Source organism: Molothrus aeneus, chromosome 13 (genome assembly GCF_037042795.1).
Source record: "Molothrus aeneus isolate 106 chromosome 13, BPBGC_Maene_1.0, whole genome shotgun sequence".
In the NCBI taxonomy this organism is placed as follows: Eukaryota; Metazoa; Chordata; class Aves; order Passeriformes; family Icteridae; genus Molothrus; species Molothrus aeneus.
In genome coordinates, this window is record NC_089658.1 from 2,141,879 (window position 1) to 2,160,244 (window position 18,366).

The window sequence follows — 18,366 nt, forward strand, 5'->3', positions numbered from 1 at the left end:
TGGCCCTGGGTTTGCTTTGGAGAATTCCACAAAACAGCACAGCACTTTGCCAGTCACTCAAATCCAGGAGATTTATTGCACCAAAGCCTGGATGCAGAGAGGTTTTCCAGCACCTCCAAAGGCTCGTACTGCAAGCCCACAACAGCAGGGGGGAAGGCAGAGCTCCTGCTCTGCCAACAAAGGCATTTTGCATGGTGGTGGGAGAGCGGTTCCCAACATCCCTTTGGCTTCTCCCAGCAGGGGAGTGAGTTTCACCACAAGGATCCTTTCTCTCACCACTGCATCCCTGGGTGCTGGGTGGAACTCATCATTCCAGAGGCTGGGGGTGCTGCCAGGCTGGGACACGGCTCAGGGGGAGGTAGAGGCCCTGCAGGACCCCGCTGAGGACGGTGTTGGGGAGCAGCTCTGCAGGGAAACGGGGGTGCTGTAACAGCTGGTTCACTCCTGGGCCCCGTTAAAGGAGAAGCACCTTTGCAGGGCCCAGAGGAGCCTCTTGGAGGTTTTGGAGCCCTGCTCCACAGCCCTAATCCTTACCGGGGCCGCGTGGCCGCATGTAGGGATCCAAGCAGAAGCCGACAATGGGGCGCTGGGGGGGCAGGACTCTGGTGCTGCTGTGGGAGAGGGGACACCAGTCCTCAGCCTGTCACCACCATCCCCAACCCCAGGTACTCGTTAGGAGTGCCTAACATGGGGCAGGGCCGTGTGGGATAACCCTGGTGCCAGCAGAACTCATCTACTCACGGGGAGCTGCTGGCCTTGGGGCTCTGCTGGCACCGCGGCACCTTCAGGAAGTCCAGGACGTCCTGGGGTAGCTCCTTGTTGTGGTACAGCACACCCTGCAATGCTCCAGGGGGGTCAGCACCCCAATAACCCCCTCCCTAACCCTCCACCATGTGTTCTTCACCCCTAAAACCCAGCCTGAACCTGCTGTACACGCCTCACCTGCAGGTAAACCTCCAGGGCCTGCCGGCGCTGCTCCAGCGCTTTGGGCATCCAGTTGGGGACGTGGCGTGGGGGGAAGTCGGGCACCTTGCAGGTCTTCTTGATCTGAGGAAGGTGTGGGGGGATCAGGGCAGGCCGGAGAGGGTGAGGCCAGGCCTCCCACGTCCCCTCCTGCAGAGCCGGGGGCTCTCACCCGCTTGTGCAGCGCCTGGAACTCGCTGTAGCGCTTGGTCACCGTGTGCCGCCGGCCATTGCACAGCACCTCCACCCGGAACAGCTGCAGGGGGACAGACAGCGTGCTCCTCGTCAGCCCCAGCCTCACCATGTTCCTTGTTCTCACTGTCTTCATCACCCTCAACATCCTCACCATCCTCATCAGCCCCAGCATCACCATCATCACTGTTCTCACCATCCCTCATCATCCTCGTCAGCCCCAGCTTCACCATGTTCATTGTTCTCACTGTCTTCATCACCGTCACCATCCCTCATCATCCTCATCCTCCTCATCAGCCCGAGCCTCACCATGCATGTTGTTCTGTCTTCATCACCCTCACCATCCTCATCAGCTCCAGCCTCATCATCTTCAGAACCCTCAGCACCCTCACCATCCTCGTTGTTCTCACCATCTTCATCACCCTCACTATCCCTCATCATCTTCATCAGCTCCAGCCTTATCATCTTCACCTTTCTCATCATCCTCACCATTCTCACCAGCCTCAGCACCCTCACTCACCATCCTTATCACCCTCACCATCTTCATCATGCTCATCACACTCATCAGCCTCCCAGAGGAGGCAGGGGCCCCTAACTCACACACCTGTGGAGAGCATGTAGGACACTCCACCCCCACTTCTCTAGGACAGGCAGAGACCCCCAACCTCCAGGGCAGACCCCCGACACCCCCACAGCCAATGGGGGCACCATGGGACCAGGCAGGACCCCCACAAGCAGATGGAACACAATTCTCCCCTCCCGAGGGGAGCACAGCAAGGTGTGACAGCCCAACCCCCACCAAACCCTGCCAGACAGAGACCCTGGGGCTGCAAGGGACCCCCAACACCTTGGGGTGTGCAGGGACACCAGGAAGGGACACATGGGGACATCAAACCAATGGGACAGAGGGAGACAACCCTTTTTTCCCCAAGGCAGGTAAGGTTCCCTACCTAGGGATAGTCATGGATCTCCACCCTCCTGGGGAAGGCAGGAGAACCCCTTCTTTCCTCCATGCCAAGGGGGAAAGCTCCACTCCCCCAGCTCCACTCCCCAGGGCCAGTGGGGATCCCCCAGGCCAGGGACAGCCCCTTCTTTCAAGGGTGGGCCCCTGAGGACAGACAGGCATCTCCATCCCACAGGGACCCCCTAGGCCAAGGTAGAAGGGCAGAGGACCCACCTCAGACCCGTCTCAGAAAGGAACCCTGTGGGGGCCTCTGCCCAGCACCTCCTGGGCCAGGGACCCCATCCCCTCCCCTTCAAGGGCGTTGTGTCCCCCTTCCCAGAAAGGGATCCACGAGGACAGCTGGGGACCTCTCCTCCTCAGGGCAATGATCCCATCTGCCCCTCTCTCCCCCTGCCTCCTCACTCACTGCATAGTTGGGACCCCTGGGAACCCCCCGAGCTCTTGGAGCATGTGGAGACACCCCAGTGGGCACATTAAGAGCCCCACACCCTCCACAACCCAGGGCAAGCAGGTACCCTCACACCCAGGGCAGAGGGGGCACCCAGAGACAGACAGACAGACAGACAGGGACCCCAACACCAACAGCCTGGAGTGTCTGGCAGGGACCCCTCAGGGCACTTGGATCCTGCACTCCTGGGGGAAGGACACAGCCCCATCCTGGGTGCACAGGGACATGACAAGGACCCCTGGGAACCAAGGAGACACCGTGACCAGTGATGCCCCTTCCCCACCCCTCCCAGGGGTACAGGATCACTGCCTGTCCCTCCCTCTCGCCCCAGCAGGGATCCTCGGGATGCAGGCAGGGACAGACACACCTGGGCACTTGGGGACACCAGGGCAGGAGCTTGGGGACATCCCAGCCCCAGGGCAGATGTGGGACACACATCCCTGGAGCAGGTGGGGGTACTCAGGGATCGACAGGGACCCCAGAACCCTCTGGGGTCAGAGGAGATCCCCAGGGTAAAGGAACAGCCCCTGGGGCAGCCCCTGGGCCAAGTGGGGTTCCCCAGTTACACCTGTGTCCCTCAGTCCCTGACTCTCATGGAGATACCCCCCCCCGGGCAGGAGGAGACCCCGTGGGAGCAACAAGATCCCCAGAACAGGACCCCGGGGTGGGCAGGAAGAGCCTCCAACCCCTGGGGAAGTGGAGGCACCCCTGGGATGTGGGGACCCCTGGGGCCAAGGCAGGACCCTGCACCCTGGGGCGAGAGGGAAGCTGCGGGACAGACAGACACATTCCCGACTTCCAGAAGGTGCAGGGGGCAGAAGGTGCCCCCGGCAGGGCCCCAGGGCAGGCAGAGCCCCTGGGGCAGGTGGGCACCACCCAGGGGCACTTGAGGACCTTCAGCCCTTGAGGCTGGGACAGGCAGGGTGGCCTGGGGGAACGAGGAGACCTCCAGTCTGAGAACAGGGGGGGCATCCCGGGAAAAGAAGGGAAACCCCAGCCATGGGGGCTACAGGGACCTCTCCCCTTTCAAAGGTGAAGGGTCTGTGCTGCCCCCGGCTGGGACCCTGCAGGGACAGGCTGAGACCTCCAGCGCCGTGGCCCTCCCCAGGCCAAAATAATCTCACCTTGCCCACTTCCCCCATCCTCTCCTTCAAGGGCAAAGGGTCCCCATCAGCAGCGACCCCTGTGGGGATCCCCGCCCGGACCCCCCGGGTCAGGGGTCCCGTTGTGGCTGCCGGGGACACTCCCCGGGGTGTTTGGGGTCCTCCAAGCCTACAGGGACACCCCGACCCCGGGGGCAGAGGGCAGCGCTTGGGGACGAACAGGACACGGGGGAGGTGGGACAGGAGAGCCCTCCAGCCCCTGGATTAGGGTGGAAGCACCGCCGGGCAGGGAGAGAGCCCTGGGCAGAGGCAGAAACCCGCAAACCCCGCAGCCAGCGGGGACAGCGGAACGCGGGATCCCGCACCCCCGGAGCAGAGACAGCCCAAGAGCAGAGGGCACCCCCGAGAGCAGAGACAGCCCCGGGAGCCGAGACAGAGACACCTCCAGGAGCAGAGGGCACCCCCGGAGCAGGGACAGACACCCCTTTCAAAGGCAGGGGTTCTGTGTCTGCCACCGGCAGGGAGGCCCCAGGGACATGCAGCGACCTCCATTCCCAGGGCACGTGGAAGACTCCTGGGCCAGAGAGCGACAAATCCGCCCGGGAGCAGAGGGTGACACCCCGTGGGAACTCGGGGACCTCCAGTGCGAGGGAGGGACCCCCCCCCACCCCCCGGAGCAGGGAGAAAGGGGAAAGGCAGGGACCCGCACGCCCAGGAGGGGCGGGGGACACCTGGGGACGAGCGGCGACCCCCAGCTCCCGGGGCAGGAGGAGACGCCCTCAGCCACCCTCAGCCCCGTTCCCTGGGGCACAGCCGAGCCCCAGCCCCGGCAGGGCCCCGAGCCCCGCTCGCCCCGTCCCTCACCGTGTGCGCCCGCTCGGGGCTGCGCGCTGCCGCCGCCGGGGGCTCCGCCGCGGGGATGGACACGGCGATCATGGCCTGGGGCACGGCGGGACCGGCCCCGAGCGGGGCCGGGGCCGGGCAGGGACCGCCCCGAGCGCACACGGCGGGGTCACGGCCCACGGGCAGCCCGGGGGATGCGGCGGGCCCAGGGCAGCACAGGGACGGAGCCGCGGAGGCGCCGCAGGGAGCCGGGTTCCAGGGATAAGGGGAAAGGAAAGAGGGAAGTCAGCCCGAGCTGCCTTTTCGCTTTTTGAACGGGTATCGGTTTTGATAAAAGCGCACACGCGAGGCTGGGACGGGCGGGGAAGGAGCAAACCCGGGTAAGGGAGGGGGGGGTAGGAGCACCACAGCCCTGAGAGCTCCATTGTGGATTCCGGGGAATGCCACAAAGTGGGATCGCTGGAGAGCCCCGCTGAGCTCAGATCCTAAAAACGGCTCCCACCGGAGGAAAGACAGAGAGCCAAAGCCTAATCAAGAGTGGGGACAGGTGGCCGGAGCACCGTCCAAGGTCACCTCTGTCCCGTCACAACACGGGGGAGGCTCTGCTGCCGCCCTCGGCCTCCAGGGATGCACCCTTACCCCTCCCCATCCCACCCCAAACACCCAGAGCCTGTTTGCCCTGATAGAAGTTTTATTACAGAACTTTAATGGCACTGCAGGAGTAAGATAATTCATTAGAGCCTTAAAACCCAGCCTGAAAAATAGATATTTGCCAGATCTCATTAACCCCTTGGCTGCGGGTCTGGTCTGGAAGCAGGAAACTAGTTTCTCTTCAGTAAGAAAATATATGTTGCTAAATGAAAAATATACAGTTAGAAGAGTTACTGGCTCACAAGCTGTTCTTCTGGGGGTGACACCTCTACCAGCTCCAGCATGTGGAACAAGGGGTCGCTCACGTGGAAAAGAGGAGGAGGTATAGTGTATATAAAAAAAAAAAAAAAGGCAAAATTCAGGTTTGTTTGCTCAGTCCAATTAAGAAATGGCCTTGGCTTCAGGCAGGAACGCTTCCCAGTACTTCACCAGCTGCAGGGAGGAGAGGGAGAGAGTCAGGAGCCTTAAGAATGGAGCTGCAGTGCAGGGGGGCAGGCTTGAGAGATTCACAAGCACGGCCTGAATTTGGACATAAAACCACATCAGGGAGCACTCACCTGCTGCTGAGAGTTCAATAACGTCTCAAGGTATTTCGTGACGTGGTTTCTGAAGTCCTTAGATTTCTCTTTCTGCAAGAGATGGGCATGAGGCTGGAACAACCACCAAAACCCTCCAGAGTCTGGGAGGGGAAAGGAGAAACCAGCAGGGTTTTCCTGTTCCTCCTGGGGCCCCGTGAGGAGAGCAGCACATGGGCCACAGAGGATCTTGGCCCACCCAGCTTCATTTTAAGATTCCCTGTGGGGAAGCCCCCTCAGCAAGACCCCAGCTCACACACGTTGGGATTCAGGGATGCTGCTGTGCCAGGAGGAGGGGCAGGAGCCCAGGTCAGTGCCAAGGGCTGCCCACACGTACCTCAAAGCGGATCACCTCCTTGCGGATGACGGCAGAAATGCGCTCAAAGTCCCTCTCGTACTGCGTCACCCGGGACTCCCACTGCAGAGACAGCAAGGGCACCTTGGGCACAGCAGAAGGAGCTCCTGCCCCCTCTCCATGGGGCTCTGGAGCCACCACCGTGCATGTGAGAGGTGCTGCTGGAGCAGAGCTCAGCCCTTGGCACCACCTTGGCATGGAGGTCACAGGAGGCAGGAGCACCAGCAGCCCCTCCTGCAGCCTCTCTGAAGGCTGGCTTGGCCCTTGGTGTAACCTGGCCACAGACACCTCTCCCTCCTGCTCAGGAGGTGCCCCCCGGCCCAGGAGGGTCCTTCCCCAGCTCAGGAGGTGCCCCCCGGCCCAGGAGGTTCTGTCTGCACTGGAGCAGGGAGGGCAGGAGCAGAGCAGAGACCCCACGCTCCGTTCCCTACCTCCGAGATCTCATCCTTGGCCTGCTGCAGCTTGTCGGGTTTGTTTGCCCACAGCAGCCTGGCCTCCATCTCCCTCTTCTTCTGGAGCATGGTCTGGGCATCCTGCCACCGCTGCCAGGTCCTCATGCGCTGGTCAAAGGCTCCCTGGAGGGAAGGAGGGGCACAGCTCTCCTGACAAGGGGACACTGGAGGTCCTGGACCAAAGCTGAGCCAGAATAAGACTGGGTCCTGCCCTGGAGCATCCACAGCTCCTGTATGGACCAGTGGACCAAGGATATGGTGGTCTGGCCTTTGGGGCAGGAAGGGGGCAGCCTGCTGGACTTGCTACTCCCATGGGATTGCTTCTTCCCAGTGCACCAGATGGGCTGTGTGGATTTGATGCCCAAGTTCAGGAGCACTCAGCATTCAGGCTCTGCCAGAGCAGGCACTTGGCAGGTCAGTTTTCACCCCCTGTATCACAGGTCACCAGCTCACAGCTTCAGCCTTCACCTCTGGAAGGGCTGGGTCACCCACAAGCCATGAACTTGCTCCACATCCCCTCTGGAGAACAGCAGCACAGCCAGGCCTCACCTACAGCATCTTCCAACCTAACCAGGGCACACCTGCCCAGCCAGCCAGGTTTCCCTCTGCTCTGCCCTGTGCTTGAGTTTGGAAGATCTCCTGGCATCCCTAAGCCTACAATGGGTACAAGGAGCAGGATTAAAGGAGTCCTTACCTTCACAACCGAGAGCAGGCGGATGTAGTCCCCCAGGAGCTCGGCCAGGAGGAAGAAGTCATTGTTGGCCTGTTCATGGTGCAGCTGCTCAATCTTCTCCTCCACCTCAGCCAGCTGGGACAGGGCCCGGGACAGGGCTGTGTTGTCCTCTGAGCTCCCCAGCATGGCCAGGCTCTTGGCAAACTGGGCTGTGTTCAATGCCAGCTCTGGGGAACGGGATGAGGGTCAGGAGAAGGGCCTGGCTGCACCAGGAGCTCCCCAGCAGAGGGTTCAGCCCTTGGAGCTGCCTTCCCACAGCTCCAGGGGATACCAGCTGGAAGGGCCAGCACTGCCTCAGTCAGAGCCAGCAGCTTCCAGCCATGAGGAAAAGGGAAGCAGGAAAGGGAAGGAAAAGGGAAGCAGCTGAGCAAGAGGACAGGCACAGCTTTGCAGAAGTCAGTGAAAAATGCAGAGGAAGGAAAACATCCCCATTCCCAGAGGTCAGCTCTGCTCAGGTTTGCTACAGCAGCATTCAGGCCCATGAGGACAGGCTGAGGGAATTAGGGTTGATCAGCCTGCAGAAGAGAAGGCTCCAGGCAGACCTCAGAGCCCTGCCAGTGCCTAACAGGGCCCCAGGAGAGCAGGAAAGGGACTGGAGACAAGGAATGGAGGGACAGGACAAAGGGAAATGGCTTCCCACTGTCAGAGCGCAGGGATAGATGGGATATGGGGGAAAAATTCTTCCCTGTGAGGGAACTGAGGCCCTGGCACAGGTTGCTCAGACAAACTGTGGCTGCCCCATCCCTGGAAGTGCCCAAGGCCAGGCTGGACAGGGCTTGGAGCAGGCTGGGACAGTGGAAGGTGTCCCTACCCATGGCAGAGGGTGGAACAAGATGGACTTTAAGGTTCCTTTAGCCCCCAAGCCATCCTGGGATTCTGTGATCCCACAGGACCCCGGTTCCCTTGCACACTGCCATGCCGAGCTTGTGGAGCTGCACACAAGAACTGGGGTGACCATTTCTGGTCTCCCAGGAGGAAAGGACAGAGAGTCCTTTACAGCACTGTCCCATCTCCTTGGAAGTGTCCCTGGGACCCCTGGTGACCGTCTCCAGGCCCAGCCCAGGTGGGACAGGCCCAGCCCAGGTGTCCCTCTGTCACCTTTGCGGTGGTTCACCAGCGTCTCCACCACCGCGTGCAGTTTCCGCAGCCGCTGGTCCTCACACTCCACCTCCTGCAGCTTCTCCTCAAACCACTGCAATGGGTAAATGCAGAGCTGATTCCCACAGGGGGGGCTTTCCCTGCACCCAGAGCTGGAGCTGGGAAGAGCACACAGCTCTGGAGTGAGGACAGGAATGCCCAGAGGTGCCCCAACACTCACCATGTCCGATTCGTTCATCTTGATGGTCATTTTACTGACTGCATCCGTGGCTTTGTTGAACATCTTCATTATTCCTGCTCCACTCAAGGTCTGGGTTCCTACTGCTCTTGGGAGCTGGAAAGGAATGGAAAAGTTTGCTTTGCCATAGGAGATGGAGCCAGGCTGAGAGAGCTGGAGGTGTTCACCTGGAGAGGAGAAGGCTCCAGGGAGAGCCCAGAGCCCCACTGAGTGTCTAAAGGAGCTCCAGGAGAGCTGGAGAGGGACTCTGAACAAGGCCTGGAGTGACAGGACAAGAGGAAATGAGTTTCCACTGCCAGAGGGCAGGAACAGATGGGATATTGGGAAGAAATTCTTCCCTGTGAGAGTGATGAGGCCCTGGCACAGGTTTCCCAGAGCAGCTGTGGCTCCCCCACCTCTGGAAGTGTCCAAGGCCAGTGGATGAGGCTTGGAGCAACCTGGGATAGCAGCAGGTGCTCCTGCCCATGGCAGGGGGTGGAATGAGCTGGGCTTTTACAAGTCCCTTCCAGCCCAAGCCATTCTGATTGGTTTGATTCTGTTTTGCCCATGAGGCACCTGCTGAGTGATCTCTCCCTGCCCTTTTGTTTGTTTTCTCCCAGCTGAGGGGATGGTTCAGCAGCTTTGGTGGGCACCTGGTGCCAGCAGCAGCTCCCACTCTTACATGGCTCTACCACTTCCCACTGAGCCTTGGGGGCATCCTGCCTCATTAACTGCTCAAGGACCATTTCCTTCAGCACTTCCATGGATTCCTCACTCCACCCTTCTGACCTCCTCCTTCTCCAAGAACTCCCTGACGTCCGGGTCCTGCAGCATGGTTGGATGGCTGACCACCCTCCGTAGGTACCTGTGGGAGGAACAACTCCAGGAGTTACTCTGGCTGTAGCAAATCCAGCTTTTGATTTTAAATCTGTCCATCACAGCTTGGTATTTACTCCAGAACAGCAGTTGGGGGGCTGGAAATCAGAGCCAACAACTGTTCTAATTCACCCAGCAGTTCTCCTGTCTCCCTGGGGAATTTGGTGGTGCCACCATCAAGAGCAGACCTCTCTGAGGTCCCTCACTCAGTCCAGGGACAGCTGATGGGGTCATACCTCTCTAGAGCAGCCCGACGTTTTTCTAGGAATTCTGCAGAGGAGGAATCTTCTTTCCCAACTTTCACTTTGGTCATGCCTAGCACAGAGGGAAGATGTGATTAATGAGCTGCTCCAAACTATACACACAAGGTAAAGTGGTTTATTACAAGGTAAAGTGGTTTATTACAGACTACCAGGGTGACAGTGGAGGAGAGGAATCTTACAACAGGAATGAGACTTTGGAAATTTGAAATCTGCTCGTACCCAAGGAACTGACATGCAGGAAAGAGGCAAAGCAATGGGCTGAACTCAAGTGAACAGCAATTCAGTGACATCATGGAGGTTTTACTCTTCACCAAGCAGGTGGGGAGGCACCTGTGAACTCCATCAAGGATTTAAGTCCAGAGCTCCAAGTATGGAGCCAGAGCTTTGTCTGATTAATTTCCCTGTCTACTCTGCATCTTCCCTGTCAGCTCTGAGACTGCTGCAGGCCAGTCCTTGGGCACAGAGCTTCAGCAGAAGGGCTCAGGGAGCTGTGGAGTGGCAGCCCTGGTGCAGTGCAGCTCCTGACTCACCGATGAGGCTCTTCTCAGGCGGCGGAGGGACGATGAAGCCGTTCTGGGCGTGCTTCTCCGACAGCTTCTCATAGAGCCCCAGGAAGTCACTGAACCTCCTTTTCACTGAGAACTGCTTGCTCCTGAACATGGGCATGCTGGTCTGGGGAACACATGGCACTTGGGTCACACTCCCCCAGGAAAGCCTGGCCCTGCTGGCACCTCTGGGGTGAAGTGGGACAGCACCAGCTCTGCAAGATGTGAGCAGTGAGCAGAGCTCACTTTGGCCCATTCCAAAGGGTTTCCATTCTTTCTCTCCCAGGTTTTCCATTGTTTCTCTCCCAACTGGGTTCTCCCTGGAGCCAGCAGCAGAATTAATGGCATTAAATAACAAACAGCTGTGGGCTGCTTAGTAAGCCCTGCCCACTGGCTAATCCCATCATCCCTGCTCCACACAGGAACAGGGACACACCCCTCAGGCCACCTAAAGACTACAGGGCCCACCAGTGCTTTGGACTGAGTTTGCAGAGCAGGAATTAAGGATAACAAAGCCTCTTGTCTCTTCTTCAGACCACAGGTTGCCTGTAGTCCAGCAGCCACGGTACAGGCAGCTGCAGCAACTTTCCAGAGCCCAGAGCCAGACTCCAAAGCATTCCAGCAGCTGCATTTCTCATGGAAACTGAAGGGAATAGGTGCTGATGTGAATGCAACTACAGCAGCAGCTCTGCAGAGAGTGCTGAGCTCAGGTCAGCTCAATCTGATGCTGCCACTGGCACAGAACCTTCAGCAGCAGCCCTGGGCGCAGGGACTCTCCCAATGGATGTCATTCCTGCTGCTTCCTCCAGTGCTGAGCATCCCTCTCAGCCAAGGCTGCAAAGAGGGAACTGGCTGTGAAAATAAAGCCAGTCTCCTTTCAAACAGATTCCAACCCTATTCCTCTGCTGGGCTCATCCTTTGTGGACTATAACTCCTGAATCCACAGAACAAGGCATTCAGGCCTCCTGTTTATTTAGGTCACTGCTGGCTTGGCTGAGGACACACAGTCCAGCTGCCTTTAAGCATGGAAAAATAATGGAAAATCAGACACAGAGGGGTTAGACATACCTGTGTTGACACTTTGTAGGCTACGTAGGCATTCATGCCATCCCCTAAGGAAAACAGAAAGGAGGTGTTGGGATCACAGTATCAGCACTTTCCACTATTCCCTGAACACAAAGCACAAGGCTCCTGACCTTTTCCTGCCTCAGTGATCCTGATTTTGGGTCTGATGGAGCCCTGGATCTTCCTGCAAACCCAGAGGCAGCATCCTGCTGCATGGCCCTGGACTCCTGCCCAGCAGCCACTTCCCAACCTGCTTCTGCCTCCCCACACTTCCTATGGGAGCCAGCACTGACAATTGGGCACTTGTTGGGCCAGCAGCCTCTGGGCTGGCTCCACACATCTGCTCACACCCCAACAATTCAGGGGCTGTGGGGCACATGAAACAGTCCATTCACGGGATGCAAGTCAGCCTGGATGGGGCTGGATCCTGGAACACCCCAGGCAGTTTGCTCCAGCTCACACAGAAATCCCCTTGTTCACCTGGCAGTTCCTCTGAAGGGCATCTCCTCTGAGCTCCAGTGCTACCCTTAAGATACATCTGATTTACACCTCCCAGCTCCAGGGATCACAAGCCATGCAGTGGGAACACTCGTGGGGCTGCTCTGCTGCCTGGGATCTGATGTCCCCTTGGGTTTTCTGCACTCCAGGAACTTCCACATGGCTGCTCGTGACTCTCTGACCCCTCTTTCAATAGACAGAAACCCTCTTGCTTCTCATTTTGAAGCCAGAGTTGTTTCCCTGGCAAGCCCAACTTCCAGGGAATGTGCCAGAGCATGGAACAATGCACTCAGTATCAGGTTAAGGGAATTTTGCTTACCCCATGGCAGCTCCACACAGGGCAGTGCTGCATGGAGGTCATGCCAAGTTGGTCACCACAGTGCCAGGCACCAAGAATCCCAAAAACCTGGCTCTGGGCTTTCCAGAACCTGCCTCTGCCTGGCTCATTCTCATCCTGGGCTTTGTGCAGCATCATTTCTTTAAGATGCCAGAGGAAGCCTTGGAAATGTTATTCAAGGCTCAGGTTTGTGCTTAGAGAGAGCCCAGGGGCAGGAGCTGCAGGGCCCAGCCTGGCTCCCCCAGCCCTTTCCCCATGCAGAATTGTAACTCACCAACTTTCTCCGGGTCACTCACTCCCACAGTCAGGTCAAATTTGTCCTCCTGCTCCTCCTCCTCCAGCTGTTTGGAGAAAGCACAGAGGGACAGGAAACCAGGGTTTAACCCACCCCATCATGGTGAGCTTGTCCCCTGCAGTCTGGCCAGGTCTGTCCTATAATCCCTTCCAGCTCCTCCTTGTTGTGTCCAGGCAAGGATCCCAAACTGGGTTTGTTGTTCCTACCCCACTCTCTGCCCAGACTGATGCACAAACTGCTCAGCCCCAAGAAGAAACTGCAGAGCTCCCATTCACAGCTGGGAGCCTCAGGACCAGATCCAGCACTGTGACAGCTCTGGAAGGAATCTGGACCTCCACAAGAGCAGGAATGCCACCAGGCTGAGCTGAGCCCCACCGCAGTGGTAGCAGTCCCACTCTGATGGCCTGAGACACAAATCAGGGCATTCAATAAGGCAATTACATATTAATTACATAATTAAAGACTCATGTTTACAACTGAGAACACAGAGAGGTTCCTGCCAAAGACAGTTTGGAATTCTCACCTCCTCATAGCTCTTTGAAAGGTTTCTAGAAGAACTTGCTGCTACATCTAATGAGGGCAAAGGACTGGAGGGTTTGGCTACCTCCTTCTTCTGGTTGTTCTGAGTGTTGTCAAGGGACAGCTCCACAGTGGCATCTGTCAAAAGAAGTTTGCAAGGATCAGCCTCTCTCTCGGGGTTTCTGGAAAGGCAATTGCAATATTCTCTCATTTGTGGGATCCAGGAAGTAACAACAGCCTTAATGAGCAAAGAAATCCATGGGGAGGAACCCCTGTAAGCACTGGGAAGAGCCCAACAAAGCATTGTCACTGCAGTAAGAGCATTTGATCACTCCTGCTGGAGAGCACCATGTCAATCCAAGGAAGTTCTTATTCCAGAAGGAGCCAGGCATCACCTCTCACTGATCACCTCCTTGCTTGGGGAGCTGCACCCTGGAGCAGCTAAAGCCAAGGCAGATTGTACCTGGGAGGAAGGCTCCTTCCCAGGCCACCTCTCCACCTGGAAGATGTAAAAACTTCCACCTCTTAGCAGAATTATCCACAACTGACTCTCAGCCCAGCATGCCAGGGCTGGGGAATGTCTGGCTCTCCCCATTTTCCCCTGCTGAGGGGGTTTGTGTTTCCTGTTCCTTGGGAACAGCCAGGTCCCTACTAGAGGTGCTTCTTCCACTGGCTTGGAGCCAGGAGAAGGTGGAGAAGGAAAACCCTTTAACTCTGAGGAGACACTCACCACCTCAGGGCTTAAGGCAACAAAAATCTCATTTTAATCCTCTTCAGCTCCCAAACAGTTTCTCCTGTGGCAGGATTATCCTAGAGACCTGGCAGGGGCTGCTCCAACCTTCCTGAACACAACACCAGAGCAAACTCAAATATGTGTTTGAGGTAAGGACTTATGATCTACTTTTGGTTATGGGTATTTCAGGACTATCACTCCAGGCCTGGGGCTGAGAGAGGCCCAGCACACCCAGACTCACCTGCAAACAGGTCCTGGTCATCCTGCTCCACATGAACTCCGTTCTCTTTGGAGGAGCTGCTCACAGGGAGAGGAGGTTCCTCTTTCAGGGCCGGGGAGTTGCTCTGTGGGAGGATTAAAAGGTCAAAGACAGGTCACTACACTGAGGGATGGAGGAGCAAACATGTCACCCTCCTTGTCCACCACCCCGTGCCCTTCAGCGTCCCCCCCTTCTGCCACTTTTAAGGACAGCACACCAAAGTGTCACACCAAACTCTGGAGCCACTTTCCACCCAGAAAGGACCATCCTGGCTGCTGGGAGCAGGCTTGGGGACAAGGGGACAGCCCACATGAGAGCTTTTATGCCAACCAGTCCTCCCCACCAGAAGACAGAGCTGCTCCAACATTCCTGTTACAGATGCCTGCACCCCACACCATCCCTCCTTTTGCAGGCAGGCAGATATCCCAAGGAAGAAGGGGACAGCAAGTGCTGCTCTGTAGGTCCCAGCAGAGAACAGAACAGGTCTTTGATGGGCAGTAAATGGAGTCTCTAATAGAGGCTCCAAAGCAGCAGCTCCTTGGCACTCTCTCCAGCAAGGCAGTGCCATGGGATCACGTTGCTCCTGAAGGAGTGAAGCTGTGCTGAGGCAGCTTCTCTTTAAGGTGGTAAAAACAAAACAGCCACCAAAACACTCACTTGATGGCAAGAGCTCCTGTATTTTAAGATGTTTTCCTAGAGGAGGGACTGCTCCCAGCTTAGATCACAGCAGTTAAAGGCAGGAGCTATGTGTGTTAGTGATGGAGATTGGGAGCAGAGACCTCCATGCCCAACATCCCCCAGGCTCCTTCAGTCTGGTGTCCAAGCCAACAAGAGGACTGGTGCCAGTGGTGCCCTATGAGGAAAGGGCTCACACAGCTCCTCTGCTCCCCCAGGAAATATTCAGGCTCATAAAGAAGCCCACTGTGCATGGACAAAGTGGTTTTCTACTGCAACTGCTTCCCAGTTTGCCTTAAATTTAGTTCCTCAGTTCCTTTAGTTCCTCAGACATGAAAGCACCACGCCCTGCTCCTACTTCTCCATCTGCTGCTGCAGAGGAGCTGTGGCCTGCTGAGATCAGCCCATACAGGACACTAGCCACGTCTGGGGTGGGTTCAGCATCCCCCAATATCCCCCTGTGCCAGCCTGACCCTCACCACAGGGAAACACAACTCCTGGGGAAGAGCTGATCCTTGGAGGCAGCCCTAGAAAGGGCTGTGCTCGCACAGGGATCCATCCTCTGCCAACAGACAGGTGAGGTCCAGCTCTGCTTCTGCTCAGGTCTGACCCAAACTCTGCCCTGCTGGTTCCCAGGGGCTGCTGAGCCTCCTGAACACAGCAGCCAGGCAGATCTGCCTCCCCTGCTCCCCACAAAGTGTTTTCCTAACGTTCAAGGGCACAGACAAGCAAAGGCACCAGGTCACAAGAACAACCCTGTGCTAGTTACAACGGTGGCTTCCACAAACACCTGATAAGCTGCTGGGGCTCAGCAGCCTCCCCTCCCAGCACAGGAACGTGTGATTCCCATGAAATCCCATGGCACTCTGCGCTCACCCCTCTTGGTGGGCCACAGACCATCCAGCCACCTCCTGCATCCTCCAGTTCCCCACCAAAGGAAGCTCCTGGGAAGTTCCAGACCATCTCCCTGACCTGGTGCCTGCCAGAGGTACCAGCACCTTCCTCTTGCAAGGCCCAGGGCTGGACTTTCCCGGGTTTCCAAACAAACCCAGCTGCTGCTTTGCCCGGAGCAGTGTGAGTTCCACCCTCACAAGGTCACAGTCTATCCACATTGCCCCAAATCTCCCTTTTTCCCTGCTGCAAAGCACAAGCACAGCTCACAGAGAGCAGGCAGGAGCTGCCCCAGAGCAGGGCAGACACAGCTCTGGCTTTGTGGCAGTGGCAGGAGAAGCTTGGCCAGACCATTCCCAGCAGGTTCATTTGGTCATGGCCACAATCTCCTGCTCGAGGCCTCCCTAGGCTGGAAAACTGCAGAACATTCCTGGAGAACTTCCTGCCACAGACACCAACTCCTCCTGTGCCTGCAGCTGGATCTGGCAGGCTGGAAAAAGCCTGGGTGAGGTGGGCAGAGGTTCCCAGAGCTCAGGGAATCACCCCCAGAGCATTGCAGCCTCCAGGAAGGGCTTCTGTGGCCTCTCTAGCTGAGATCCTTGCTCCATGAAGATGCTGATCCCAAGGACCAGTGGCTGACTGGGGAAATTCAGCTTGGGAAAGCACCAGTCAGTCTGAACTCCCCTCCTGCCTGCTGGTCCCTGCCTGGAGCAAACCTGGGAAATGCCAGCAGGAGTCAATGCCAGCAGGAGCCTTCAGCAACCTGGATTTGCTGCACAGGAGACTGCTGGAAAGAAGGAAAGCTGCTGACCCCCTTCACACCTCCACCTTCAGCACAGATTTGTGCAGCAGCTCCTGGTTTGCTGAACCAGTAGCACCAAAGGCTCCAAAATCCTCCTGCAGCCCAGCATGGAGCCCTGGTGAGCAGGGGACACTGGATGGCCCCTGTGACCTCACCACCCTCAATCTCAGACTGAAGGCACCATGGCAGCACTCTATGGATGTGGAGGGGAGCAGAGTTGATGATGCTGTGGAGGCAGATGGAGCCTTTTCCCCCAGGGAAGCCTCACAGTGAAGAGGCTGAGCTGCGGCTGCCCCTGAGGGACCTCGAAGCCCACCTCGTCCCAGCAGCTGCCATGGGTACAACACCTTCCACCAGAGCAGGCTGCTCCGAGCTCCACCCACCCCGGCCCTGGGCAGGAGTTGTGCAGGATGGGAGAGGGAAGAGCCCGGGCACACGGGAGCGGCCGAGCACAAACCTTCCCTCGGTCCCGCAGCCACGGGAGCGCTGCGAGCCCCGCCCGGGCTCCCCCTGAGGCGACACGACACCAGAGGCATCGCCCTCCCGCTTTACTCGGGGGATTTGGGGCTGTTCCGCACAATTTTCACCAAGCCCGGAAGATGCCCCGGGCAACTCCTCGCAACGGGCCCGGCCCGCAGCGCCCCCGGGGCGGTGCGCCGCCCGCGGCCGCACTCACGCTGCCGGTGAAGATGTCCTCGCCCTCCGAGTCGCTGTCGGGGGCGCCCAGCCCGCGGTGTTCGGGGAAGGGCGGCGGGCGGCGCTCGGCCGGGGAGGGCGAGCGGGACCCACGGCTGCCGCCCGACGCCATCGCCGCCGCTTCCGCCCGCGCCCGCCCCGCCGGAAGCGCCCGCCACGCCTCAACCCGCGGGGCGGGGCCTCGGCTGCGGGCGGGCTGCGGATTGGGCAGCGTCCCCGCCCACCCCGCCCCCGCCGGCAGCAACAGCCAATGGGCGCTGCCGCTGGCAGGCGGCGCGTCGTCACCATGGAAACGGGGGTGGCGGCCGTACCATTGTGGCGGCGGAGGGAGGAGGAGCGCGGGGAGCTCGGAGCGCCGTGTCCCCGCAGCGCCCCGGCTGAGGGACCGCGCCACCCCGACACTGATCCCGTGTCCTCTCAGAGCCCGGGGAGTGCTCCCGTATCGCCCAGAACACGCCAGGCTGAGCCCCTCCCCCCAACAAAAACATCGCAGGATGAGCCCTGTGCCTTGAATTAGCCCCATAACCTAGAGATGTCCCAGCATGAACCCCATACAAAGTCCAGGACATCCCAGAATGAGCCCTATACCACTCCAGATGTCGCAGGATGAGCCATCGACCTTGAAGATGTCCCAGGATGAGCCATATTCGCCCCAGGCTGTTCCAGGATAAGTCCCAGAACCTGACGCTGGCACAGCATGAGCCCTATATATTCACCAAGACACCCCAGGATGAGCCCTAAACCACTTAAGTTATCCCAGGATGAGTCACATACTCACCATGATTTTGCAGGATGAGCCTCAGACCTTAAAAATGCCCAGAATGCACCCTACACCCCACTGAGACACCCCTGGATGAGACCCATACCCCTTAAAGCACCTCAAGGTAAGTTGTACACCACCAAAAGCATCCCAGGATAAGCCTCATTCCCTGGAGGTAGACCAGAATGAGCCCTATAAGACCCCAGAACAGCCCAGGATAAGCCTCATACCCTGAAGATGCCCCAGGATGAAGCCCATACACCTACCAAAACATCCCAGGATGAGCTCCATAACCTCAAGACATCCCAGGATTAACCCCATACTGGCACAAGACATCTCCAGATAACCCCCAAGACATCCCAGGATGAGACACACACCTTGAAGATGCTTCAGGATTAACTGCATACAAGACAGCCCTGGATGAGCTCCACATACCCCAAAACATTCCAGGATGAGCCCCACACACCCTGTTCCCCCCGAGGACAGTGACAGCCCATGGTCATGGGTCACCACCGTCCTGTGGGGCTAACAATGCTCTCAGGAGAGCACCAAGAGGAG

General features: G+C 58.2%; 2 protein-coding genes across 3 annotated transcripts; both read right to left on the minus strand.

Annotated features, from left to right (window-relative positions):
• Positions 1–297: 297 nt before the first annotated feature.
• Positions 298–4,606, minus strand: SNX22 (sorting nexin 22). 2 transcript variants are annotated; one of them, XM_066559010.1, is made up of 6 exons: positions 4,535–4,606; positions 1,136–1,219; positions 943–1,047; positions 742–836; positions 535–611; positions 298–405 (listed from the first exon to the last, which is right to left on the minus strand). In XM_066559010.1, exons 1-6 carry the CDS (start codon positions 4,604–4,606, stop codon positions 308–310), a joined length of 531 nt encoding a protein of 176 aa, XP_066415107.1. In that variant the 3' UTR covers positions 298–307. The 2 variants fall into 2 exon arrangements, with proteins under 2 accessions (XP_066415107.1, XP_066415106.1); XM_066559009.1 differs by lacking the exon at positions 4,535–4,606 and having other exon boundaries at positions 1,136–1,308.
• Positions 4,607–5,186: 580 nt separating this feature from the next.
• Positions 5,187–17,168, minus strand: SNX1 (sorting nexin 1). Its single transcript, XM_066558525.1, has 15 exons — positions 17,029–17,168; positions 13,967–14,069; positions 12,997–13,130; positions 12,453–12,519; positions 11,347–11,390; positions 10,264–10,405; positions 9,707–9,785; positions 9,384–9,459; positions 8,598–8,711; positions 8,378–8,471; positions 7,241–7,446; positions 6,526–6,669; positions 6,077–6,157; positions 5,722–5,793; positions 5,187–5,596 (listed from the first exon to the last, which is right to left on the minus strand). Exons 1-15 carry the CDS (start codon positions 17,158–17,160, stop codon positions 5,546–5,548), a joined length of 1,539 nt encoding a protein of 512 aa, XP_066414622.1. The 5' UTR covers positions 17,161–17,168; the 3' UTR covers positions 5,187–5,545.
• Between the last annotated feature and the right edge of the window lie 1,198 nt (positions 17,169–18,366).